Below are 26,506 nucleotides of genomic sequence, written 5' to 3' on the forward strand. Positions count from 1 at the left end.
TTGGAAAAAGGCTGCAATGAAACAAAGAGTGAAAAATTTAAAGGGGTCTGAATACTTTCCGTACCCACTGTATGTCTGTCTATGCCTTCATCCTCAACCCAAGCCTGCCCTGGTCTGCGGCTAGCTGCCTATCCCCCAGCCTGAGCCTCTGCTGTTAGCTGCAGTTGACCAGTTCTGCCTGTCTACAACCCTTGCCTGTGCGATGGACCTAAATCCCAAATCTGTCTAAGAAGAGTCAACATTTTCATTCATTCATAGTGCTTCATAACAGAATGTGCCATAATCTAATGTTACTGCACTGAAAACGCAATTCAGAGGGTTATCTTATTTGCAATCATATTTTAAGAAAATGAACAAATAATTACTGAAGATTCTAGAAACTTTAACAGGGCTAGGTTTTGTCCCCCACAACATTTTTTTTATGTTGTGACTGTGTGCTTCTGTGCCCAAACTCCCAGTTGTAGCCTTGAGCCTCTGCATCTGCTACCAGTCAACCTTCTTTAGTTTCCAAAACCACAGTCCTAGTTTCTGTTCCTTGGCTTCAGCTCTCTCCGGCTTATATCATTAAAGAGTGAGGATTAATCAGAACAGGGAGTGATTGGCTGTGCAAATGGTGAAATCGTCTCTTGCATATGTTAGCTTAAAAACACTGAATGTTTTAAAGTTGTGTAGACGCCTGACCACGTTTTTGTAGTGGCTCCCGGTTAAGTCACAGTTTTTCTCTTAAACTGCAATGGTGCAGCAGGAAAACACTTGATACGAGGTAGGAAAGGGGGACAATCCCTGTCTGAAGACGTTATTAAAAGTTAGTCGGTTGGTCGGTCAGTCACTCAGGTCACTCACGTAGTCACTCTGTCAGGTCACTCATGTCATTCAGTCACGTCACTCACGTAGTCACTCAATTACTCAGTCAAGTCACTCAATCGCGTCGGTCAGGTCGTCGCTCATTCAGGTCATTTAATTTCTGCTGCCGTGGTATAGGGCAGACGCACAACAGTTTCCAGAATGTGCAGCACGCACCAACGCTCCTACAGCTGTTTATGAAAAGCCATAAAGTCGTAATTAAACGACTCGGCAGAGCCGTCTGTTTTACTGAACTCAAGCAACCTGTCATCCGCTCTCTCTCCCCGAGCACCTAGAACAGCGACAGGATGTCATCACTCGCAAAGTCATGGCAATCAAATAAACAGGGGGCGTACTACTTGTCACTCAAGCCTAGGCAAATTGACAAACAGCGACGAAAGCCGCGGCATGAAATCCGCAGTAAGGCGGGTCCCGTAAAACATGACAGCTACAGTTTACTGGAAATAGCATTGTGGACACTGAATTTGATGAATGTACTGTTAATCAGACTCCAGATGAGACAAGAAGCTAACGTTAGCCAACGCTATGATCCCTCTGGCTCCCTGCTATAGGAGACGCTGTATTCCTCCGTCACAATGTACTAATGTTTGCTACTGTTTTATAACCATTTTCCAGGCTAGTAGGGGTGCATACTGCTCAAAACCAACATGAAAAACATAGCTAGTAGTGCTGTCAGTTAAACACGTTATTAACGGCGTTAACACATACCCATTTTAATGGCGTCAATTTTTTTATTGTAAGAGTAACGTTCTTTTTGGCCTAGCCAACGTTAGTTTTTTCACATGCTGTTGCAACACCTAGTAATGTTAGAAAAACTACAACACCACACCGGATCTAGCTAGACCGGAAACAAAACAACAGGCACGACACACTTGTTTGGGCTTGCGAGCCGGACATAGAGTAGTAACGTTATGTTTTGAGTGGATGGCGAGCGCAAGACACTGAAATGGATGCCAATAAGATTCTGAATGGAAAGTTTACTTTTTAAAAGTTGCCAAATGTTCCATTGACAAGACCAAAGTGATTGTTTGGTTGTTGTGAACTGAGCTATCATCGCAGCACGTCCATTCTGAAATACCACTTGATGGCCAAGCACACAGCTGATGCCAGTTCTCCGCCCCCTCTTTAAAGTATTTTTTTTTAACCTTTTTATTAATGGACAGTGTTACATTGTGTGAGCGATTATTTGCTCCAAGTATAAATATTAGTGTGAAATTGAGCACTAGAGTAGGCTATATGTCAATGTTGTTTTCAATAAAAAAAACATTTGCACAAAGCAAGCCGATCCACTTTTCCATGTTGATAAGAGTATTAAAATGAGAAAAAATAATGAGAAATCAAGGGACATTTAGAATAGATAAAAACATGTGACAGTAATGCGATTAATCACGATTAAATATTTTATCTTTTGACAGCACTAGTAGCTTGTAATGTTCTCTCAGCGTTTTGTTTTGTTGGTCACTTTAAACTGTGTGTTTAAATCACCAGTTTTAGGTAACTTCCCTACGGTACCGTCTATTTGCTGAATGGTTTCAAGGTAATAGTCAATAGCCAACATTAGCAGATAAGCCTCTTGACAGCGACGTTATTGTTCATATTTTTCCACAATGTTTTCTGTGGTCATAGTGACTGAAAGTGTGATGTGAGATTTTAAAAAGAAAAACTAAAAACTACATGCTGTTTTCCGTCAACGTTAATGTTTGTTGTTCAAAAACCACCTCTGCAGCTGAAAACAATTCACTGTCACGTCACTCAGCCACGTATTTACTCACGTCACTCTGCTACGTATTTACTCAGTAAAAAAGTCACTCATTCACGTCGCTGTCTCTGATTCTCGGTTGCTGGATGTTTAAGATTTCTTTAGAAAGTTATTAGTCAGTGCTCCTCTCTTTCATCACATGGAAACTGGAAGTCCCTTAACTGTTTGTGTTTTTTAAAATTATGCTTCATTACAAATACGCTATGTTTTAGAATTACCAAGTAGTTATACTGAGTAAAAAATGCTTATTTATAGAAATCAATAATATTGATACATTAATAATGATACTTGTTTTATAATCAAATTGTAGCACTCGGGATCATGAGGTACCTATACCTTTCCATACCTTATGTAAGATGAGTAGAGGAGTATTGGCATGACTGGCATACACAGTACATTGAATGTGGATTCTCCACTGGGCTGGTTTGGCAGCCAGAGGTATCTCAGCTATCTGACTTGGAGCACTGTGGAAGTATAATCTGGTCAGTTCTTTTAAATTGAGTCATTGTAAATCAGCTTAAACCTACACCCTGGCAAAGCTTAACGCACCACACACAGAGCCGTTTCAGACATCAAGATTAGTCCTTGGATGCTTCTGTAAACACTCACTTCCAAAGAAAGAGGACTGACGGGGAGGAGGCTGCGGCGAGGTGTTCTTTTTGAGGCTTTGGAAAGATCTGCTGGGTGGAGCACACGTCTTTACCTGTGGGGTTTGAGAAAATAAACCCACACCTCAGCCAGGAATTTTACATCATCCGCATATATTGCATAATGTATTGGACAAGAGCAGGCAGATTTGCAGTAAGGACAGTGTTCTGACATCTACTGTAGTCATCGGTGTAATATTTCCATTTGGTGTAATGTGCATGAATGGCTTTTGCTGGACAGAAAAACACGCTTTTTTAACTTGAGCAAGGCTAAAGTCTCTGGGTAAATTGTTCAAAATCTGCACAGCTTTTTACGTCACTAGCCGAGATGAGGGGGCTATCCGTAGCACATGCTAGCTCGTTCTCAGTGGCAAAACACTGCTACAACACACAAGTTCACCATATTCTCCAAAATAACTACTTCCATATCCATGTTCTGCAGGTATTCCACAAGTGTGCCCTCATTTAGAAGTCTCCCAGCTAATCCTGCCTTGGATTATCCAAAGTTGGAGAAAGAGTTATCTAGCTGATGGGATCTTAACAATCTACTCCGCAAGTGCGACTCCCAACAAAGATAGTATAGAAGTGGGATTTCTCACTATGTAGCTAAAACGGAATCCTAAATATAAAGGGTGAAAACAGGATATGCATCATGTGCAGTACAACAAAAATATGTTTTATGAAAATGAAACCATGTAAACCTATTCGGGTACAACCTCAAAATACAATTATGAACAAGGAAATTTACCCTAAATGTGAAGCAGACAAGTCTAGTTTTGACAAGGAGTTTTCATTCATTACAGCCACTCAGCCTCTCTGCTGTCACATAAAGGAGCACTTTAGCTTTTTTGCTTGCACACCTAGAGGGAATCACTAAGAGCCCATTATTAACCCATAACAAGCCCTGAGAGGGGCAGGGCAGGGCAGGGCAGGGCAGGGCAATCTGTGGGTTAGGACTCCATTCTTCTCCATACCAGGATGATCCACTGGCCCTCAGGCTCAGACTGTTTTTTTTCCTCTCCCTAATTGATATATTCCATGTACAGCCAACATGGTGGCTGTATGTAAAGAACTGAATAGAGAGCTTTCGCAGTAGTTCCCTGCAGCAGCGGCCAGCCTGTATGTGCCTGTATAATTACGTACACAGAAGGGTTTGCAACACCAGGATGCATAAAAAGCGGGCTTCGGATTTAGGGAGAATCTGCCGGTGTGGACATGTATGAACTGTGGGCACAAGACAAGAGCATAGATGTATGTGCTTACTTATATCAGACAAGGAAAAAAGTTCTCTCTCTCTCACACACACACACACACACACACACACACACACACACACACACACACACTGTCATTAATGAGGCTATTGTCCTCTGTGCAGTCCTCAAGAACCACGCTTCTCTGTCTTCTCCAGCCATGGACTCCCTCTCAAACTGTAGAATGGTTGCTCATAAATCCTTGTGGGGAAATGTTTGAAACAAGTGTGTTAGCTTACATGCGGTTCAACTGATTTGTTGTTTTTTAGGATTGATTAATCTTAACTGATAAATCCAATAAATCTTTACTCTATTAAATTCAAAATCACGGGGCACCCAGATAGCTCAGTTGGTGGAGCGGGTGCCCATGTATAGAGGTTTACTCCTCGACGCAGCGGGCCCGAGTTCGAGTCCGGCCTGCGGCCCTTTGCTGCATGTCACTCCCCCTCTCTCTCCCCTTTCATATCTTCAACTGTTCTGTCAATTAAAGGCCTAAAATGCCCAAAATAATAATAATAATAATAATAATAATAATTTAAAAGAAATCCCGAATTAGGACAACTAAATAATTGGTTATTTTTGTTTTATTTCCGGGGGGGGGGAATTACAACATACAATGTATTTTCCATGGATTGGTGGTTATTTTAAACAATTAAACAATTTCATTATAGAAATACTGCATTAAAAGATAAAAGTAAAGTAATGCATTAATGCAGTTTGTTTGGTTGACTGGCATCTATCAAAATTCTACTACCGTCTACTGTCCTTTTCCTTTCAGTTTGTTTTAAAATTTAAACGAGACAATAATTCGGGCTTTTTTGCAATCAATAAAGTCCAGAAAAAACATTTAATAAATAAAATGGATTAAAAATAAAAGCTCTAGAGGCAATCCCCCCCCACCCACCGACTCAACCCAGGATCTCTGTAAAACTCTTACAGGACACGAGAGACCACGTTTTAACACAACAAAAAATGCACTTACAGGTAGTGGTTACAGCAATTTCTTAGTCTTATCTTCTATTGTTTACTGGGTTTTTAGAAGCAAAGACAATTGAGGAGCAAATCTTATCCCAGTCCAGTGAATCACCTTTGCTGTAGCTTTCCAGATCGCTAGACCAAACATGTAAGATAGGAAGGGTTTTATAAGAGGCATCCTGCATAGGTGAATATATTTGGGAGACCAAACCTCTTTTTTTGGCTTCTGTTGTACAAAATAGAGTGCAAAGGGTGGGTAGTAAGAGGAGAACCCCATGGTACTCCATATGCTTTCATAGATGATTGTAGTTAAAAGTACAGAAATAAAGATGTTCCAGGCAATTGGTAAGACAGTCTCAGATCATTAAAGACAAAACCTGTTCTCTTTATATACATTAGCTAAAACATATAGACCCCTAGACCACAATTGTTAGATTCCTTCTCAGCAGTAAGCCATATTAATAAGAGGAAACTCATTAATGTACAAAGGCGCAGCTTAGCTCGTTTCAAAGGGGACAGCGGAGTAAATCAGATCCTCCAGTCTCTGTGGGGAGGCAAGGTTCTGTTACCAACAGGGATCAGAATTGGGTTTTTTGGATTTGATTCCTGCAATAAAAATCTCTTGTTTATTGCTTGTCCTAGAGTTTCTCCCAGTTTGTTTCTAATCAAAATTTGTGTTTCAAGGGTAATGGAGGGTTAGAGTGTCTTCTGCTGTTCAGATTGTAAAGCTGTCAAACATATTAGGGCCTCTTCTACTTCCCCTTTAACGAATACCAATTTTTGAACTTTGAAGCTTCAATGCTTTTCAACAACAGCGGGAGAAACCAACATTTCCAGCCACACTTGAATGCAACTTTATTTTACGGAAAAAGAGAGAAAATAAAAAGGCAACAAAGGGAGGACTGACGAGTCCGATAGCCGGTAATGTTACATGATTTTCCACACCAGTTGACGTAGGGTTGCTTTTCTCCAATGTGATTTGGACTTAACTTTAAGCTGCTGGCATTCAAAATTCCAAACTTTTTAATGAATGCTCAGCCAGCCAGTGCCTCACTGTTTTGGCATTATGTATGCCCATACTTTCTTTACCTTTTAATCTTAATGCCTGAAAACAACATCAGACTGCCTCAGTACTCCCATACAGACCTTTACAGCGTTTATCCATTCTCGGCCGACATGGATGACATGACGCTGCGTAAATTACCCAGTGGCTAGTGGATATTTAGCTAGAAGCTTAAGCCTGACGATAACACCAAAGTGAATTTCAGCCTGCATGCACGTTAAAAAAATAAAAAAATAAATATTCAAATCCCAAAATGGAAAATCAAATACCTACCCATCGAACTAATATTCGGATCTAGCCCTTCATCATTTATCAGTGGGGCACAATGTGATGATTGTGATCAATGTAAATTATAGAGTGTGGTCTAGACCTTTTCTATCTGTAAAGTGTCTCGAGGTAATTCTTGTTCTGAATTGATACTATGAATAAAATGGAATTGAATCATTACCAGTGAATATCTGAAGACAAATACATGTTGATACTGGAATACAACATCGGGTAGATCCCTGTAAACCTCAGACTGGTGACTTCCACCTGATATGTATGACTCCTGTATTCTTCACCTTTTCTGCCTCTGGCTCTGCCACAGGATCGGACCTGGCTTGTCTCACCTGCGGCATTGTCTGAGGTTTTTGTTAGGGCTTCCTGCAGGCAGCCAGCCAGCCAGCCATCTATCTCCGTACCACCATCACTATGTGCTCTGCAGAGTTATTTCTGGATGTCATGCTGCTATGTTTTGTTCTCCAACCACTAAAAATACATTCTTAGCTCGCTGGTCATGGGCTTCAGATACGGTCTGTATTGTTTTGAATTAGGGTGTGTATGTGATGTTATTGTGTTGTTTAATACTTTGTCACAAGGTGTTGGGTTGTTGTAGTGAAAGCTCTATGAACACATGGAGGCAAAACTCTCATACAAACAGCTGCAAGGGAGCTGGTGAGCATGTATCAGTAAACGTTCGTACATGAGAGAGAGAGAGAGAGAGAGAGAGAGAGAGAGAGAATCAGGGTCACCTCTGTCCCAGCTGTCTTAGGGGGTGCCCTTCAGACTTGCAAATACCCTCTCTGCTCCGCTCAACACAAAGCCCTCGTTTCTTCAGAACGCACATGTGCTACACTTCACAGCTCACACACACTGAGGCACCCGGACGGGCACACGACATACCCCATGCAGACCAACTGCTCCCTCAATCAAACGATCCATCACATGAGGTTTGAGCTTGGCCAAGTGGAACGGCATCTTGCTTTTGTCTGGCATATAAAGGATCTAGAAACAATTTAAGAAATTTGATTTACTTAACGAAACTGTATCATGCTGTGAAAACAATTTGATTTAATCAGGTTATTAGATTTGCACCTTAGAGTACTTGAGTAATCATTGACTGAGTTTCTTTTTGTGTCTTACTAGTTGTCTAGGATGATTGTGAAAGAGATTCCTTGGACTGGGAGCTTTGACAAATGTGTATGGCATAATATCACTATTTCATTAAAAACATTCCTGGGACGAGTGATGTGATATGTATCTATGTAAGAGGAGCAGCTCTGACAGTTGGCTCAGCCTGGCTAAAGCAGTTGCACTCTTGCACATTTACACCCACACAAACACGAAAACTGTGGGTCAATAGGACCCCCCCTAAGAGGAACAAGACCAGCCATCTGCTGGTCCAGGCCTCACACACTCCCACAACACACATGCACACGTTAAACTCAATTTTCCTCCATACCATACACTCTGCTTCTCCCCCCCCCCTCCCCATCCCCCCATTACCACATGCTTTTCTCGCTCCCTCTCTCTGCCACGTTTTGCCATCTCTTATAGTGCGCCTAACCGCAGAGAACATCAGTCATGAATATCTTTGCTCTCCAGATGGACCTTGGAAATCTTGACTCCCCTAGACCACATCAAGGCTAGTAGGGAGTTCTTCACAAGTTTAGGGGGTTTGATTCAAGGACAGCGTGGGTAAATACTTTGTCTGGGGGGTCTCCATCTCGCTCTAATTGCTTCATGTTCAACATTGGTAAAAGGACATGGTTAAGAGAACTAGCTTATGCTTGAGCAGAATGTACACTTGTGCTTTTCAGTCTACATAGACACAGTCAAGCTTTCAAACAACTCTTTGGAGTCAGCACAGCGGATCGAGAAAATCTGTTTTTCCTTGGATACTGGGACTGGTAGCTGACAAGACCAGCACAGAAGATGTACTGGGAACTGTGGCTGAGCCAGGTCACAGCCACTGCCGCGCTGCAGTGCATGCTGGTCCAGAGCAAAGGTGGGAAAGCGTTGTGTGTAAAAGTGGAAGGATGGAGGACAGACTAGACAATATTGAGCTAAGGAGAAGAGTGTGAAGTGTTGATTTGAACATAACATAAAACCTCTCTGCTCTCGTCTGCATGGATGGCACGTGCCTGCCACATGGTGTTAGACTAACTATGGAAATTGCTTCAAGATTAGAACAATGACAAACATAAACATGATTAACTCACATAAAGCCACGCCAGTGTCTCAGATACTTGCAGTGAAAAGCCTGCGTTATTATATTATTAGTATAATAATAATAATGATGATGATGATTATTATTATCATCACGGACTTCCTCAAAGGATGTCTGGCATCTAATATTTATCAAGTTTGGGTTCTGAATTATCAAATGAAAAAACAAATCTGAAATAAGTTTTGAACTGCATGCGGTTGTTCAAACATTAGCTGAACTTCCTGAGTCCAGTTTTCACAGTCAGCTGCTTCTGTTAATTGGTTGCATTCCTTAGCTTTTGCATTTGTTATTTTGGTTGGCTGTTCTATGACTAGACCTAGGACATATATCTACATTATTTCATCATTTTCTGTTCTTGAAAGCTGCATCACAGAAACTGTTATGGATCCACTGGTTTCCTTGTTAAACCTTTGCCTGGATGTGGAGGTGATGGCAGCTTGTAGTGACAGCAGATATTGAAAAGCAGGAGATGGCATTTATATAAGTGACTTATGTTGTCTCTTTCTGTTCTCCAAATCATAGCCATGTGGTTATTTTTTTAATCTCAGTCTTCAACTTTAACCATTCAGTTGCATGGACAAAATACTAAACAACACTACTCAGGATGATTCAGTCCTGATTCAGTACTTAGGACATTGTTTGTTTATGTTTAAAGTTATTAGTTTAAACAAATTAGGTTAATCACTAAGTTAATGTCAACCTTATTGTTAGACATGGCAAAACATTTTATGGGACATCCTTTCCATTTTACTTGTATTGCAGTAAGTGTACTCCATTCTCTGTCCCTCCATTTCACCACCCTCCTCTCCCATTTGCTCGGCAGCTGTCCAGACATGCAGTGACTTTGGCAGCAGCTGCTGAGTGTAGTACGTGGAAGCTACGCATGTAGTAGTTCATCTTGGTGGGTGTGGGTGTGTGTGTGATATGTAGCTCTTTCCTACCCCAATGCTGTAGCTCCTCCCTCTTGTTCTCTGTATATATACACACCTACAAAAACACTCCCACCTCAGATCTTACCTGGCTTAGGTTAGACACAGCAAGCCTCTGCGCATGTAGCAAGTGATAAGTGTTCATCAGAGAGTGGATTGGTTAAAGTAATGCTTTTGAGGTGCCTGCAAGCAAACAGCAGTTTTGAGGAAGAGTGGACGGCTCCGAGCAGCCATCATCGTCGCACAGGGTTCAGGCAAGAGAAACAGCCTGGGCCGACAGGTAGACGATCTGTAAAACTGGCTTTTAGGATTATGGTTTAATCTGTATCATTTTGGTTAAAAGACATCGGTCTTGACTCAGTTAACCAAAGACTTTTTGCCTCAACAACAGCTTTTTGTGATCAATTTTCAATGTGTTTTTTTGATTATTGGACACAAACCAACTTATTATAATGTGTTTCCATTTGCTCTTTCTGTCCAATTGTAGCTATGAGTTTTTGTCACTGCAAATGATGTTGCATTCTCAGTCACATTTGTCTTATGGTTTATTTTCTCTCTCCCTGACCCTTCCTCCTTCTCTTCCTCCAGAAGCTCTCCACCGGCCGTTCGGCCTGGACTCTGCAGCGCTGACGGAGGCAGTGCGCTGGAGCTCCAAGGAGAACCTGCTTGGGGCGGCCGAGAGTGACCCTAATCTCTTCGTTGCACTTTATGACTTTGTTGCCAGCGGAGACAACACGCTCAGCATCACTAAAGGTGAACATTGAATGTCATTTCTTTCCTCTGATTCACTGTCACTTGATTGCAACAACTAATTATGTTGATGTTGTTATTTGCCTGTTAACTCCCTCACAACTTCAAATTCAGATTTCACAAAAACGTTTTTCGTTATGTGCTGGAACAGCACTTGAAAGACTCGTTCTCCAGTTCACTTTTTCCATGAATCATCACCGAAGGTTGTGGCTTAGCTACATGATGTTACTCCTGTAGAGATTTTTTCCATATTATTGATGATGCTTAACCACGCCTTCTAAGCAGCACTGTTGACATGCAACAAAACAGAGGGATTTTCTTACACGTAGCAAAGAGTTACCACTAATCTCCTCAAGGCAGTGTCTTTGATTGGCAGCTCAGCAACTCCTAGATGAAATGTGTGATGTGTAGAAAGTGTAGTTATGCCAGAGGAATGTTGTGTGTCAATAGAGCTTACTCAACTGTCATTATAATTTTACCCTGTCCTGTCATCCGCTGGTATCTGACGCCCAGCCTATAGCTTTCTTTGTCCCCTGCCCGCACGCTCCACGTACTTTTTTCATACTACACTTTACTACCTCAGGGTTTCTCCTGGCTCAGAATGGCAAGAGAAATGGGTCTGGGAGGGTCCTTCCCCAGGAAATATTGAGCATCTTACACTTAATACCTGCTTTCTGATACATTTTTACGCACCAATTTATGGTGGAAACGTCTTTTTGTTTATGTGAAAGGAAAACTTAAATTCAGGATGCAGGTGTCAATTCAACACACTTGACCCCAAAGTCAAGTTCATTTGATAAGTGTGAACATTGCGTACCGTACCATACAGCTGGTCGATCCATGCCCAAGTCCAGTTGAAAAGGTGGTCTCCATTAGGGGTGGGGGAAAAATTGTGTGGCAATACTGTATCGATACACAGGCACCAAGTATCGATCTTGTATTACATACGTGTTGGTCAGTTTGTCTGCCTGACGGTCCCATTTAGCAGCAATAAAATTATAGGGATATGAACAAACAGAGAAATGTATCTTTTTAGATGAAATAGATGTTAACAAAGTTTCCCTTTGGGGACATAACTTGAAATTGGGAAAAATTAGAAGTTGGGGAAAAAAGGTAATACATTGCAAAATATCGCAGAAATTGCAATATGTTTACAATCGCAATAATATTGTATCGTGGCATAAGTATCGTGATGATAACGGATCGGTAGATGTCTGGTGAGTCCCACCCCTAGTCTCCAGTAGGCTACAGTTCATGCATATCCGAGTCAATTTACATCCGGTGTGAAAACCAACTGTACCAAAACATAGAAGTGAGCTTCTATTTAACGCAACTACAAGTTTTTAGCCGGTTATGAAACTGCCAACATATCAGACTGCAGTGCAGCCCACCGCGTACAGACCCAGATCTGCTTCTCTGCCAACTTCGATTATAGTGAGAGCTCCAGCAAAAGGCTGAAAGCTCCGCACCTGACAGCAGCTTCTCCTCCAACCAGGAGCAGAGCTTCTGAGCTTGTGCCGGCCCCTGCTATATACGGGCCCCGGGGCCTGACTGGGCGGTGATTCTGAGATCACGTTATTGCTAGCTTCACATCTGAATCAGATAGAATATAGCAGTTGTGGAGGAGAGTGGAGTTGACTGCTGGAAGTCAAAGAGGTTTTGGTGCTAGTGACTAAAACCTCTTTGGGGGGTGCCAAAATCCACTAGTCCAGAGGTTGAAAAATAACAGCCCAGCTTGTAGCAAGGATTCTGAAACCAGACAGCATAAGTAAATAGTAGTGATGCATATGCTTTGTCTTAAGCTCTTTGTATTTTACTATTTCTTACTCCTCCCTCCATGGCACACTTTCTTCAGTCCAAACCTCCTATCTTAACCAGCAGCTGTTAACCGGCCAACCAGCTCTCCCTCGAGTAATAAGCTTAAAATATTATCTAGAGACGGCCAGGCTTATTTCCCCAACCGATCTAAAGCATTATACGTGACAGAGTGTTAATTATTCTGCGTTTTAAGACTTCCACGGCAGCTGCCCGGGATGGAAATGATGTGTAGACCCTGACTCATGGAGTGAGTCTGAGATTCCTGCCCACATGCAAGCACATGTGCACTCCCAGGCTTTGCTGCACTTTTCCTATCTGTCCCGCTTTTTGCTTTGTCACATGGGAAGGCCCCAGCATTCCTCTTAACGCTGTGTTAATATGGAATACCCCCAACTGTAATAATAACAGGTGGATGAGCACAGCGGGCAGGGGCTGTTGAGAGAGAAGAACTTAGCAAGCCCGTGTCTGGGGGCTAATCTTTGTCTCTTTTCTGTGCCAGGTCAAACCAGCCTAGGCCAGACCAGAGCCCGGCTTCAGGCACTCATGGCGCCCAGTGTGAGGCAGGGAGGCAGTCAGTGTTTCCACTACCACAAAATTTACAACACAGAGAAAACTGATGGATTGGTGGGCTGGATGTGAATAACCATCTCTGTTTAATGTAGTTCTGTGGAAAGCTGATAACTTTGTAATTTCAGCGGCATGTTTCTACTGTTTTCCTCACAACTAAAGATCAAATAGTTTCTGCCGTGATAATTTCCCGGAGTTGTGTGAACATTATAAACTGCTGCGCAGTGTTTTGACGTCTGATGAGCATTTTTAAATGCATTCATTTGTTACTTCACATGGATCAAATATAATTGTCGTGAGGTAGGTAGACTGCTACTTCCTCCTCCCTCCCCGGGCTGACTGAGCGTCTGCTATTTGACATGCGCCTACTCCCAGCCAATAATCGCCCCTTTGCTTTTCTTTCTCCAATCCTCCATCAGCCTGTCAAGACTGATCAGTGCTTCATTCAGTGTTTGTTATACGGATAATGCGCCGCCTCCCTTCGGTTTCCAGCACATCAGCCGCTCTGCTCATTCATGTCTCCCACACTGACGTCAGAGATGGGCAGAGACAACAGACCATGTCACTACATGTCTGTTTTTGCCGAGCCTTCTATGACAGATATGCAGTTCACCCAACCCTATCATTGTTCCACAGCTTTTGATGTAGTTTCAGTGAGAGGTACTACATGTCCCCGACTCTCTTCAGTGTGTGACCTATTATCAAGGCATGATGGTCAACGCTGTGACATGATGAATAAATTCTCTTCTATGTTGTGTCTCTAAGAAATTCGAAAGAAAATGTTATGAAATCCTATAATCGGCAGGAGATATAAGCACCTTCTCTACAAGTTCATGATTAAAGAATTTTTATCTTCACATTTAAATTGTAGGCATTTTTCAAAATGGCTTGCAACGTTTTTCAATTACTGATGAGCTGTAGTCTATTTTTAAAGGGCATTTTAGCAATACGCATGGGTAAGATAAAACCCATGAACATGTGGCTCTTTTAACATATTAATCTTTCCAACCACAAGTCTTACAAGTCACCCCTGTTATGTCCAGGTGAGAAGCTGCGTGTGCTGGGCTACAACCAGAATGGAGAGTGGAGTGAAGTGCGGTCTAAGAACGGCCAAGGTTGGGTGCCCTCCAACTACATCACGCCTGTCAACAGTCTGGAGAAGCATAGCTGGTACCATGGGCCCGTGTCACGCAGCGCCGCTGAGTACCTGCTCTCTTCCCTCATCAATGGCAGTTTTCTGGTCCGGGAAAGCGAGAGCAGCCCCGGACAGCTGTCGATTTCTCTCCGCTATGAGGGAAGAGTCTACCACTACCGGATCAACACAGCCTCTGATGGAAAGGTAGAGTGAGAGTTGAGGCTGGTTGACAATGGAATAATGCTTCATATTTGTGATACACTTTAGTTGTCCTTTTGCTGTTTGTGTCAGGACTTTGACAGCATTTATTAACTTGGTCTCTCCCCTCATTCTTTCCTCTTTTTCAATTGTCCTCACCCACCTCCTCCTTCCCCTACCCCTCAGGTGTATGTGACGTCTGAGAGCCGTTTTGCCACCCTGGCCGAGCTGGTCCACCACCACTCCACTGTAGCCGATGGCCTGGTCACCACCCTGCACTACCCAGCCCCAAAATGCAATAAGCCCACAGTGTACGGTGTGTCACCCATCCACGACAAGTGGGAGATGGAGCGCACAGATATCACAATGAAGCACAAGCTGGGAGGAGGCCAGTATGGGGAGGTGTACGTGGGAGTGTGGAAAAAGTACAACCTCACAGTGGCTGTCAAGACACTGAAGGTAAGAAGTCCCTCTTATCATAATTTAATTTCACTGAACTTTACTGTAGGGAGCTGAATTGTAAATGTGGTTATAGATCGCCCCCTGCAGGCAGACGTTAGTGATACATATGATTGTCTTTTTGCCTTTTATTGATGTTATTGCGTCTGTCCAACCCACTGATAAAAGTCCTCTCTCTTTTTCTTTTGCATTTATCCTATTTTCCATAATGACAGGAGGACACCATGGAAGTTGAAGAATTTCTGAAAGAAGCATCCGTTATGAAGGAGGTCAAACACCCAAACCTCGTTCAGCTACTAGGTCAGCATCCATGAACACCACAGACTCTACTCTACTCTCTACTCTACTCTACTCGACTATTATATTATCCCAATACATTCTGACCTAAAAGTACTCTTGAGCTGGCTTCTGCAGACACATTGACACTAAGTGGTTGTTGGTATCTGTATTCTAACTGCTGCCTCGACCACAGGTGTGTGTACGTTGGAGCCTCCGTTCTACATCGTGACAGAGTACATGCCACACGGCAACCTACTGGACTACTTGAGAGATTGTGACAAGGAGGAGGTGAACGCTGTGGTGCTGCTGTACATGGCCACTCAGATCTCCTCTGCCATGGAATACCTGGAGAAGAAGAACTTTATACACAGGTGAGGAGATACTCCAGGTGTGTTCATTGTGTTTGTGTATGCCTTCCTTGCATATTTGTCTACCTCATATTTCAGGGTACCCTAATGTATCTCTCTTCCCCCCTCTTCCTCACTGTCCCTGGTTTAGGGATCTTGCAGCGAGGAACTGCCTGGTTGGAGAAAATCATGTTGTTAAGGTTGCAGACTTTGGTCTGAGCAGGTTGATGACTGGTGACACCTACACTGCCCATGCAGGGGCCAAGTTCCCCATCAAATGGACTGCACCAGAGAGCCTTGCATACAACACTTTCTCCATCAAGTCTGATGTGTGGGGTAAGCAATGCAGGAGCACACATTCATACTAAGTGTGTGTAGCTTATTTCCCATGCGCTAATGTTCGGTCCTCTAAAAATATCTTCCTTCAGCATTTGGTGTGCTGCTGTGGGAAATTGCCACCTATGGCATGTCTCCATACCCTGGCATTGATCTGTCTCAGGTTTATGACCTCCTGGAGAAAGGTTACCGCATGGAACAGCCCGAGGGATGCCCACCCAAAGTCTATGAGCTCATGAGAGCATGTAAGTAGTATCCTAACTACCTTTGACTTATTCACCAAGTGATTTTTGCTCTATTGCGAAGATATGAATAGAGGCTGACAGTTTTGAAAAAGTTGGTTTGCCCATTAGTCTTTCCTAGATTTCGGTCACTTCTTTATGTAATAATTCACTGCATCCCTTTACATACTGTACTGTGTTAAAAACTCTGCCTTCCATTATTAGAAGAAAGAAGAAAAAAAGACTCGCAAATTATAGTCTGGAATTACAGAATTTTGGAAAAAGGCCATGTTAGTCATATACTCATCAACTACTTTCTCATAGTAACATGCAATTTTGTCTGTCTCTATCAGGCTGGCAGTGGAGCCCATTGGACCGGCCTTCATTTGCAGAGATCCACCAAGCCTTTGAAACAATGTTCCATGACTCCAGCATCTCTGAAGGTACAGTAACATGTCTTATGTGCGGCTCAAACATAAAGCTTCTAAAACAACTGCACAAAATAGGCTGAACAGAAACTGTAATTCACAAGGTGGACTTTGATTAATCATTTTATCAGGAATAAAACAATGACATTTAAATTAATGTAGGTTTATTTGGTCAGCAAATGTTTGAAGGTTGATGTAAATTTGGATTTTGACTGACTTCTGAGTTTTGTTTTTCTTTTTTGTTCTTTGTAGAGGTAGCGGAGGAGCTCTGTAAGACGGCCTCTTCTGCTCACTGTGGACCACTGCACCCTTTCAGTCACGACATGCCCCTGTTGCCTTCCAAATCTCGCACACCCCACAAGCACACAGAAAACAAGGAAAACATTGAGGGTGGACTCGACGGACGATCTGACCACGGCACGCACAGTCATTCAGGTACAGCCAGACATGCCTACCTTACTACCAACCAGTCAGATCCACCACATTATGATTCTGCAGGTATGCCAGTGAACACCGATTCACAGAGTCAACTGCATCGCCGCCAAGCCCGCCGCCTGAGAAGAAGGGCCATCCTTTTCTCTACCAACTGACCATTGGTGCAGGCATCTGTCTGGCATCCGGTCGATCATCCAGGCAGATCTGCAAGCGCAGCCGGACCTAGTCCCTAGAAACTGGCCGAGAATAACAACTGTTTCAGCACTCAGAAGTATTCAGTTTATAACATTTTTTTGTTCAGCCATAATACTTGAGTGTTAATGTCCATGTTATCAAACCCCAATTATGAGATGTTGAAGATAAAACCAAAACATGACTGACATTTCCAAGTGCTTGCTCACGAGGGGAATGGGTGGTCTGTATAAGTTATAGAGTGGTCTAGACCTGCTCTATATGAAAATTGTCTTGATATAACTTTTGTTATGATTTGACTCTGTTAATAAAATGTCTCTATCCCAGGAAACACTTGTTTCATGCATAGATGGTATTTTAAAAAAATTCTAGCATTAACAGTAAAAGATTTCAGTTTCCACAAGCATTATAAATGTAGTTTTACCTCACCTATAATGTTATCCTGTAATGTTATAATGTATTACGGGGTCACTCTATATCAACCACAAACAAATATATGGAGTGATCTACATGTACAACTGAACCATTGTTCCTCATGACACACAAACACACATTATAAACTGTTGTCTGTGATGCAATGAAGATCTTGCTTATATTCTGTCTTGTCTTATTTGTTACATTACTGTTAATTTCATATCCCAATCAATATTTGGTAACAAATCATGTATTAATATTTGCTAACCCTATAATTACATTTCTATAACATTGTCTGTTTGTCTCGTTTAAGTTATTTCTTATTTATTTGTTTTATATTAAAAATAAATCTATTTAATTTGTGTGTTTACCTGATGTGTGAAGAAGACCGTCTGTCCCTGTCTTTGTCTTGGTTTGCCTTTTTTTTCTTCTTATTTGTTCTGCCACTGTAACCATATTGTTAAGGTTTTATGTCGTGGCCCATGAACATAATTATTCACTAATAAAGTGTTACCAAGAGTAGCTTTCATGAAGTCATAAATCAAATAAAAGTGGTACTGTGAACACGCAGAATGTTTCACAATGTCATTAAGCAAGCACAAGACAAGACTCTTAAAACAACGTGTATGTTTGATATTAATGAATGCACAAAGATTGCAACCAGTTTTAATCCATGTTCATATCAAATGTGTATTAATATTTCTTTTTATATGCATTTATTTTTACATACAAATGCAATCGAAGAGAGAACCATGCCAAGTAAGAAATACTGAACTATTAGTGCCTTAATTCGTGTCACATAACTTTTGTAGTTCTGGGTTAGAGTTATCCGTTTTCTTTTCCGCAAGTCATTATTCATCGCCTGGTTAGAGAAGATTGTGCACCGGTGTGTATTCATTTAAATGGCAGCAGAACTGTTAACGTGTATTTCCCTCTTTGCCATAGCCCTCCTAGTAATGGTTTGGGCCATTTCAATTTGGCATAGTATATTCATCATCCCATCTTTTACAAGAGCCGATTTGTAAATCATTAAATTAGTGTTTGCATGTGCATGACTCATGGCCTGAAAACTTTCCATTCCATTTGCTGGAATGCCTTTTCCCTGCTCGTAAGTCCCCTAAGGAGAAACCACTTTTAAACGGGGGGAGCATTGTCCAATGTATCACAACAGCACACAGCCGCCTGATGCAATGGGTGACAATGGGATTCAGAGCATTGTTTTTTATTACCTGTTTCTTGAAAAGTATTTAGCAACCTTTTAACAAAGATAGTTGTGTCCCTGATGAGTTCAGCCCAGCATTGTTGCATTGTTTTAATTCAGCCCTCTCTTATCTCTATTCCAGGCTGGGCGTCTACTTTGTTAGGAGGAGATGGCCGATCAGGCAGCTCTCCGGCTCTACCTAGAAAACAGCAAGCACGAGATAAATCTCCCGGCAGCATTTTAGAGGATGCTCAGGATATGGGAACATTTACTCGGGATCGCAAGACTGGCTTCTTTAGCTCTTTCATAAAGAAGAAATCTTCCTCCTCCTCTTCTTCCTCACCATCCTCTCAGCTCCAACAGAACCTCCCAACACCACCCAAGAGGAGCAGTTCTTTCCGGGAGATGGAAACGCAACCTCACAAGAAATACGAGCCTACTGCTGATTTCAGCGCTCCTCCTCCTCTACCCCAGTCTGACAGCCTTGGTGTCTTCTCTGCCTCTCCCTCTCACTCCCATGGTGAACCCACCCAGGCTCAGTCACGCTGCTGTGGGGCTGCTTTTGGACAGAAACCCTCTGGTGGGGGGCTTGCTTCACAGGTGACGAGCGGCAGCAGTTGGAGTGGGTTGGCTGGTTTTTTTACCCCTAGACTCATCAAAAAGACACTGGGCCTACGGACAGGGAAGACGGCCTCTTCAGAGGAGGGTGGAAGTATAGCTGGAGGGCCTAAACCTTTCCCTCGGTCCAATTCTACCTCCTCCATGTCAGCAGGGCTGCCAGACCTGGAGCGCATGGCTCTGACTTTACCCAGGAACCGCAGTGCTAAACCCCCTCTAGAGAGGACTGCCTCCACAACCTCCCAGCCAGAGAATGGCGCTGCACGGCCCTCAGAAACTCTGCTGAGGAGGCTGGATGAGGGGACTGCACAGATCAGGGAAAGGCCCAAAGCCAAGCTATTACCCCGGGGCGCTGCTGTAGGGGTGAGGGCACCAGGTGTTGGGGGGGAAGTGGGGGAATCGGACAGTCTGTCCCGGGTCAGGGAGGTTAGGGAGGAGAGTGCTGGAGGACTAGATAGGCAGCAGAGTTGGTCATCTCCCTCTAAGACTTGTAGTTTGAATGCTTCATCAGCTGCGGCAGGTGCACCAACTCACAACCACAAAGTTCCAGTCCTGATCTCCCCCACGCTGAAACATAGCCCAGCTGATGTGCATTTAGTTGGGCTAGACTCTCAGGGGAACCGCTTTAAACTGCTGTCTGAGCACCAAGCAGACCGGGACAGGCCGCGACTTGTAAAACCCAAGTGTGCCCCCCCTCCCCCCCCCACCCTGCGCAGTCTGCAACACTCCTACAGCGGTGACGGAGAAGAGCAGGTAGGAGGAGCACCCGTGGAAGTAAACGGAGACACTTTGAAAGGTCACCGGTTAGGGCGAATGTCGGGAGGAGCGATGACAGGCAGACCGTCAGTGCCACCACCACAAGTGCCTCCTGCGTCTTCCTCCACCTTTTCCTCATCTTGCTCTGCCACCACCAACACGACTCCCACCAAAATGGCCAATGGAGCCGCCACCACTGCCGCCTCCTCACACACCGCACCATCTGCCGGTTCCAAAGTGGCACTGCGGCGGACCAGGCAGCAGGCAGAGAGGTTGCCCCTGGAGAGAGTGAGTCGTGAGGCCCTGTTGGACTGCGCTGAGTGCCTGAGCAGCGCCCTCCACGCCAGCTCCGAAAGCCCCTCCAGCAGCCAGGTGCTGGACGCTGGCCACCAGCTGCTAGACTACTGCTCAGGTTATGTGGACTGCATCCCTCAGATGAGGAACAAATTTGCCTTCCGAGAGGCAGTGGGAAAGCTGGAGCTCAGCCTGCAGGAACTGAGGGCCTCGTCCTCAGGAGGTGGAGGGCTGAGTAGTGTAGGGCCCAACACTGTACTGGACAACCTGCAAAGCTGTATTAAAGAGATTAGTGATGTAGTACAGAGGTAGCCACTGTGACACCACCAACCGTCACCCCTGACTACACGACAGTTTTACAGCTTATACTCCCTCTTTTTATGTTTCTGATTCTTTTGACAGCTTTTTGGGGGACAAAATGAGATGAATCTCTTAAGTACCTCGGAGAAATCACTACAAAATCTATTCTTTTTACTGTTTACAAACAACTGTTTCATAAAATGCCAGTGTGGACACTAATTTTGCTCTGACCTGTACATATTCAGAAATGTTTATACCAAACTAAATGTGGTTTAAGTCCCACCGTGAAATGTTTATCTCCACGTCTCCACCTGGCCAGGATAAAGGCCTCTTTGTTAAATGAATGTCAAGTGTCATCAGCTGTGTGTAGCCAGCCCAGAGAGTAGGTAAAGTCTAAGCTCACTATGCTCATCTCTCAATCTGTCACATACTGAAAAAGAAATATGGTGGCTGTGCTCAGCCTTACTGAGAATACTAGACAACTGTTTTCACTGACCCAGCTCAAACAGTGTTTTACAAATGAGGGAATCATCAGTTGGGTGCAGTGGGTTTTGCAGTAGAGTGTTTTGCTCAGTGCCAGAAAAACTGAGTGACCATAAGCCATTTTTTAAAGCCATTGTATTCTAAATGATCGGAAACATCATCAGGATTCAAGGTTTTGGGGTCCCAATTTAACACTTTTATTCTGTGTGCAGATGTTTTTTTTTCTTATTTTCATTTCATTTTTATGACATCAGTATTTTTAAGAAGATGGACAAATGTGATATAACTATAAATCTCCCCAAAACTGCTTTTGTTGGTATAAGTTTAAAGCCTTGTTTTTGAGGAATAATCTTTAGAGAATAATCCCAACTGTTTTGGTGCAGATATTCCCACATGTTCACACAAAGTGACTGTCGAGAAAGACTGGAGGGATCACTTACATCATTGAAAGTTGTGTGCATTTATTTGAAAAGGGTGTAAATAAGCTTAAAGAAACGTGTACGTTTCAGTTTTGCCAGATACAGGCTTATCACGTCTATAAAAAAAGATTTATACGCCTCTACTTTATTTATTTCATACAATACTAAGACATGATGAATTAATGTAGGGTGTCTCATCATATGCACAGCATTTTGTCTTCACTTCAATGGTGCAACTCATGTTCACACCTTAACACAGTGCCACATAAATGGGGAAAATTGCCAGCCTCCTAAAGCATTTCAATATTTATGTCCAGTTATTCTTGCACACAGAATTTTTTTCCCTTGTATGATGGAATATAAAAGAGGGGAGGATAAAGGAGGGGAGAGCACAGGGTAGCGCATGTGCAGGTGAATTGGGACAGTAGTTCTATAAGTGTCCTTTTGAGTATGGACCGTGCTGGATTCCCTGAAGCCTTGTCGTGTCCTCAGTGCCTCAAATTCTTCCATGTATGAACACTGCGAAATGCAGAGACCTACTTTACGCTAATCACACAGCACCAATCTCTCAACAAGCAAACTGCAGTATGTCTTCAGCACATAAACGATTTGTACATTATTTGGTTCAAAGTAAAATGCTTTCTAGAATGTCTATGTATGAACTTGAATTTTAAATTATTCCAGTTTTTTTTGTTTGTTTTTGTTTTTAATTAAAAGCACAGACCTATTTTGAGAGAAAAAGTTATGTAAATATTTGATTTATTTCATACCCAGGAAACAAAAGATGTATGTGTGGTCACAGCATAAAGAGCAATGGTTTTGACAGAAGAGATGTTACGCATAAGACTGAGGCTCTTCCACCCAGATCTGATAATGAATGTATTATTCTTCCGTTCTGAACCTGGTTGAATATTCATCAATCTCTTAAGGTGCCATCTTTTATTATTTATTGTAATTTTTTTTTAATGGCCCAACTTCTAACTTTTGGTCACACTAAATAATTACGTTCAGAAACGGCTGCTCTGTTTTTTTGAGCACAAACAAAACTACAGCACACACAACTTTCTGCGCTTTGGCGCACATGTTAATGTACACTGGATGAGGTCTCAGACACATTGGTTCAATGACACACGTTGCATATGAACACTACAAAATCTAATCTATAAACTCTGCAAGTCCTGAACACTTTTAAAATGCCTGTTAATGACACTTGATGGATTGCCAAGTAAACCTTTGTCAACTTGTGTTGTGCATTACCTAACATTTCATGTTATGTGTCAGTATTTATGTCCAGTTTTATGCCAAACAGAATCCTGTGAGACAAACCTGATGATTCAATTCTATTCACTGTGAGTTTCAAATAACACAGGCAAAAAAAAACTGCATCAATCATCTTTTCTTTCATGATTCTTGGTGCCTTTTGTGAACAAATGATTATACACATACATTATAGTATCACTGCAAGAATTCACAGCTGTGGAAGTATTAAATGTCCATCATTAAACAGTAATTTAATATATTTTCTTTACCATTAGATTGTGATAAGAATATCACTACAGCATGTAATTTGGAGGTCAATGGTCAGATGCTAACTTTAAACTGAAAGTTGCACTTTGTTTATGAAGATTATGTATGATAATAATCAGTTACTAAAGCCTTTTATTAGTGTCCATTAACACTGTGCGTGCTGCCACATCTGGTTATGTTTCCTCTCTAATAAAAGGCACTAAAGCCAAGCTGCTCTGTTGTCTCATAATCTGGCTCCATCAGAGGTTTTGTCTAAAAAATGAAGTTTCTGTTGAGCAGGTTTCCCCAAAAGCCTTATCAATAAAAAACATTTACCACATTTCCACTCAAGGCTGTTTTTTTAAAGAAATAAAACATGTAGATATTCAATCAATCAATACAGCGTCAAATGATTTATTTGGTATCAATGTGTTTTCCTCAAATCTGATATCGGAACTGACCCTGTTTAATATTTGAACTTACCACAAATGTCTGCTTATTGTTATTATCAGTCTTCAGCATTGTCTTTATGTTGACTGCATTTATCATGTATTTCTGATTTTTCCCACCTGTCTCTGTTTTAGAGAACAGCTTTGGAGAATGTGTGCACAGATCATTAAACCAAAGGCCATATCTTCAGTTGTACGAGTGCAATGTAAAGCAACACATAAAATAATGGAATATGTGAATCTAAAACAGGGACAAAAATGGCAGAGATGTTATCATTAACTTTTTTACTGTACAAAATATATATATTTTGTGTTTTTGTTTTGTTTTTTTATTTAAAGCTCACGTTATATTACTGTGAAGTTTTGCTTATCAGTGTTAAAGCTATTGTAAATAATAAAGATATTGATCATTACGGTTTTGTTTTGGGTCGTTCATCTGCCTCCAAACACTTATTCAATTTTAAACAATTATTAAAATGAGTGGCTTAAGAACCAAGGCGCATTAGCTTTAAATGTAATTTGAAACGGTGAATGTTAAAGCAGGAAAACAAACTGTGGGCTGTAATGTGGTAAGCAGAGGTATAATTAACAAAAATGTAAATGTAAGATCATTTCACAGTCTCCATATGTTCAAACCCAGTGAACTTTAAACTCTAGTAGACCCTGGATACAGTTTTAAAATTAAAGAATTAGTACAGTGGGAGGGACACTATCTCAATTACTGTACATAGGTACAAGGTACACTATTCCTTTTCAGATTAAAAATTCACATACAAAATATGATCAAATAAAATGTTAATTATTATAGATTAATCTACCCAACAGTATACAGTAGTTAGACTAGCGCCACCCTGCCTAACTATAACATTAAAATGCTGTTGTTAGATTTGTGAATCAATAATGATTAACCAATAAACAATACAGTAAAATGTTGAATACAGGAGTGTTACTCTTTTACTCAAGTAAAGAAAGTAAAAAAAAAAGAATATGAATACAACTTCCATGTTTTAACACAACTATTTCCCATCAAAGACCCCTGGACCCCACTTCTACTTTGGGAACCACTGGTGTAATACCTACTGTACATTGGGGTAGCATCATATTCATCACCATCATATTCATCAGCAGCAACCTGCCGGCTGCCGGCGACTCCTCCCCAGCCGTAGCCTATTGTAAAGATGGCGTCCATCATGGAGGGGCCGCTAAGCAAGTGGACTAACGTTATGAAAGGTTGGCAGTACCGTTGGTTCGTTTTGGACTACAATGCCGGTTTACTGTCATACTACACGGTACGTTCATTCTCATGGTTTGTAAATGCAGAACTGGTCAGTTTAATATGTTAGATTGAAGGAGTTGTCGCTGGTTGTCAATCCCAAGTGGGATAAGGGGCCTTGTGTTTGTCAGGAGTCTCAGCTGGCACAACGAGGCGAGTCTCTTTGATGACAGATCCGTACGTTAGCCAATAGCAACAGTCCTCGAAGATTAACTAACGAATCGAGTGGCAGTATTTGTTTTGCGTCTAATGTAGCTAGTTAGCTTGCTAAGCTAAGCTAAAAGCTGAAATACACCGACTCAGCGAAACATTATTGTGAAGAGTTAATAACATTAAGGTTAGGGGAGAGAGACCGAATTATGTATGTTGGTGAAGAGATTGTTGTGTACAATATATAAATAGGAGCCTGACACTCTCTGGTTTTCGAGTTAAATAGCTAACGTTAACAAGACACCGCCTGACGAGACAGTGGTTGCTAACGTTAGTTAGGTTTTTGATAAATATCACGTAAATGCATTCATTGTACTTTGATTAGTACGTAAATCTCGAGAGAAACGCAGACAAAAAACTGTCACAGTGTTACTGTACAATATGTACGGAAGATGACAACCAAGAGCTGTCCACTTTTTTCAGCAAGTTGACTAACGATAAGTCGTCAAAGCATTAATTTGTCTTATTGACTTGAACCGAACAGTTACATTTTTCCAGCAACTCTGTTGCTTTAAGTGATATAAAACAAAACCCTGAGCCCTGACTTATGATGTTGTTTAGATGGCTGCATGAAAGTTATTACTGTGTTGGTTGAGATATGCCGCCTGGTTACCAGCAGTAACTGTACATTTCAGAGCAAAGCTCCAATGGTACAGAGCTGTGGACAACGTCCTGAATCTGATAAATGTACACTATCAAGTTAAAACTGAACAAGACTCGAGTAGCAGTTTCATACAATATCTGATTGTAGAGCTGAAACAGATTGTTGATTAGTGAATTGACAGAACATCTGCATAAGTATTTGCAACAAGTATTTTGATCAAATTTGAGGATTTGCTTTTCCTCTTTGTTTTGTGATGATGAATTGAATATCTTTGAGATTTGGACTGTTGATTAGCTGAAACAAGCAGTGTAAATATGTCACATTCGGTTCTGAGAGATTGTGATAGGCAATGTTAACTATTTTCTTACATTGTGTAAACAGAATGATTCAAGAAAATAATTACATAAGCAGATTCCTTGACAATAAAAATGATGATTAGTGGCAACTCTAATCTGATGTATAACAACTTTTTCCATCGAGTCAGTAAGAAGAAAAACCTTAACATCATAAAGCAATCAAGCAGTAACAGTAGATTACATTTTGCTTGAGTCAGATTTTAGGTGATCACACTTCAGTCACCTCCTTTGCCCTCATCCAGTGTCTGAGTTTCATCCACATTTTTTGTAATTCTATTTTTTTTAAGCATTTTTATGTTTTCTTTAAAACCCTGCTTTAAATACAAACCGGAGTTAAGAGAGGAGAGTCTTCTCTCTCAGCTCTTAAAAGCAAAGGCTCTAAGACTATAGTTGGATCAAATTGCTCCTAGATATTAATAAGCTTTTGACATACAGTACAGGACAACCTGACTATGTCATCAATATGCAGTTATCCTT

The 26,506-nt window shown here is 41.8% G+C and overlaps 2 protein-coding genes across 8 annotated transcripts in view; both read left to right on the forward strand.

The window, feature by feature from the left end:
- abl2 (c-abl oncogene 2, non-receptor tyrosine kinase) overlaps positions 1-23,135 on the forward strand; it is a 27,907-nt gene extending 4,772 nt beyond the window's left edge. Inside the window, exons 1-12 of one of the 6 annotated variants that reach the window (XM_034881371.1) lie at positions 10,047-10,261; positions 10,570-10,734; positions 14,160-14,455; positions 14,636-14,908; positions 15,124-15,208; positions 15,381-15,558; positions 15,686-15,870; positions 15,963-16,115; positions 16,445-16,534; positions 16,772-16,954; positions 18,305-18,319; positions 18,904-23,135. In XM_034881371.1, the coding sequence (XP_034737262.1) occupies positions 10,150-10,261; positions 10,570-10,734; positions 14,160-14,455; positions 14,636-14,908; positions 15,124-15,208; positions 15,381-15,558; positions 15,686-15,870; positions 15,963-16,115; positions 16,445-16,534; positions 16,772-16,954; positions 18,305-18,319; positions 18,904-20,741 (3,573 nt within the window). In that variant the 5' untranslated portion in view covers positions 10,047-10,149 and the 3' untranslated portion in view covers positions 20,742-23,135. Of the gene's footprint in view, positions 1-10,046; positions 10,262-10,569; positions 10,735-14,159; positions 14,456-14,635; positions 14,909-15,123; positions 15,209-15,380; positions 15,559-15,685; positions 15,871-15,962; positions 16,116-16,444; positions 16,535-16,771; positions 16,955-18,304; positions 18,320-18,903 lie in introns of those variants that run through there. The other 5 variants (XM_034881372.1, XM_034881367.1, XM_034881368.1 and 2 more) reach the window with 5 other exon arrangements.
- A 1,567-nt stretch (positions 23,136-24,702) lies between these two features.
- osbpl9 (oxysterol binding protein-like 9) overlaps positions 24,703-26,506 on the forward strand; it is a 35,712-nt gene continuing 33,908 nt past the window's right edge. For both annotated transcript variants that reach the window (XM_034881291.1, XM_034881292.1), the window contains exon 1: positions 24,703-24,875. In XM_034881291.1, coding sequence (XP_034737182.1) covers positions 24,765-24,875 — 111 coding nt within the window. In that variant the 5' untranslated portion in view covers positions 24,703-24,764. The remainder of the gene's footprint in view (positions 24,876-26,506) is intronic.

The sequence above is a fragment of the Etheostoma cragini genome, chromosome 9 (assembly GCF_013103735.1).
Source record: "Etheostoma cragini isolate CJK2018 chromosome 9, CSU_Ecrag_1.0, whole genome shotgun sequence".
Classification (NCBI taxonomy): domain Eukaryota; kingdom Metazoa; phylum Chordata; class Actinopteri; order Perciformes; family Percidae; genus Etheostoma; species Etheostoma cragini.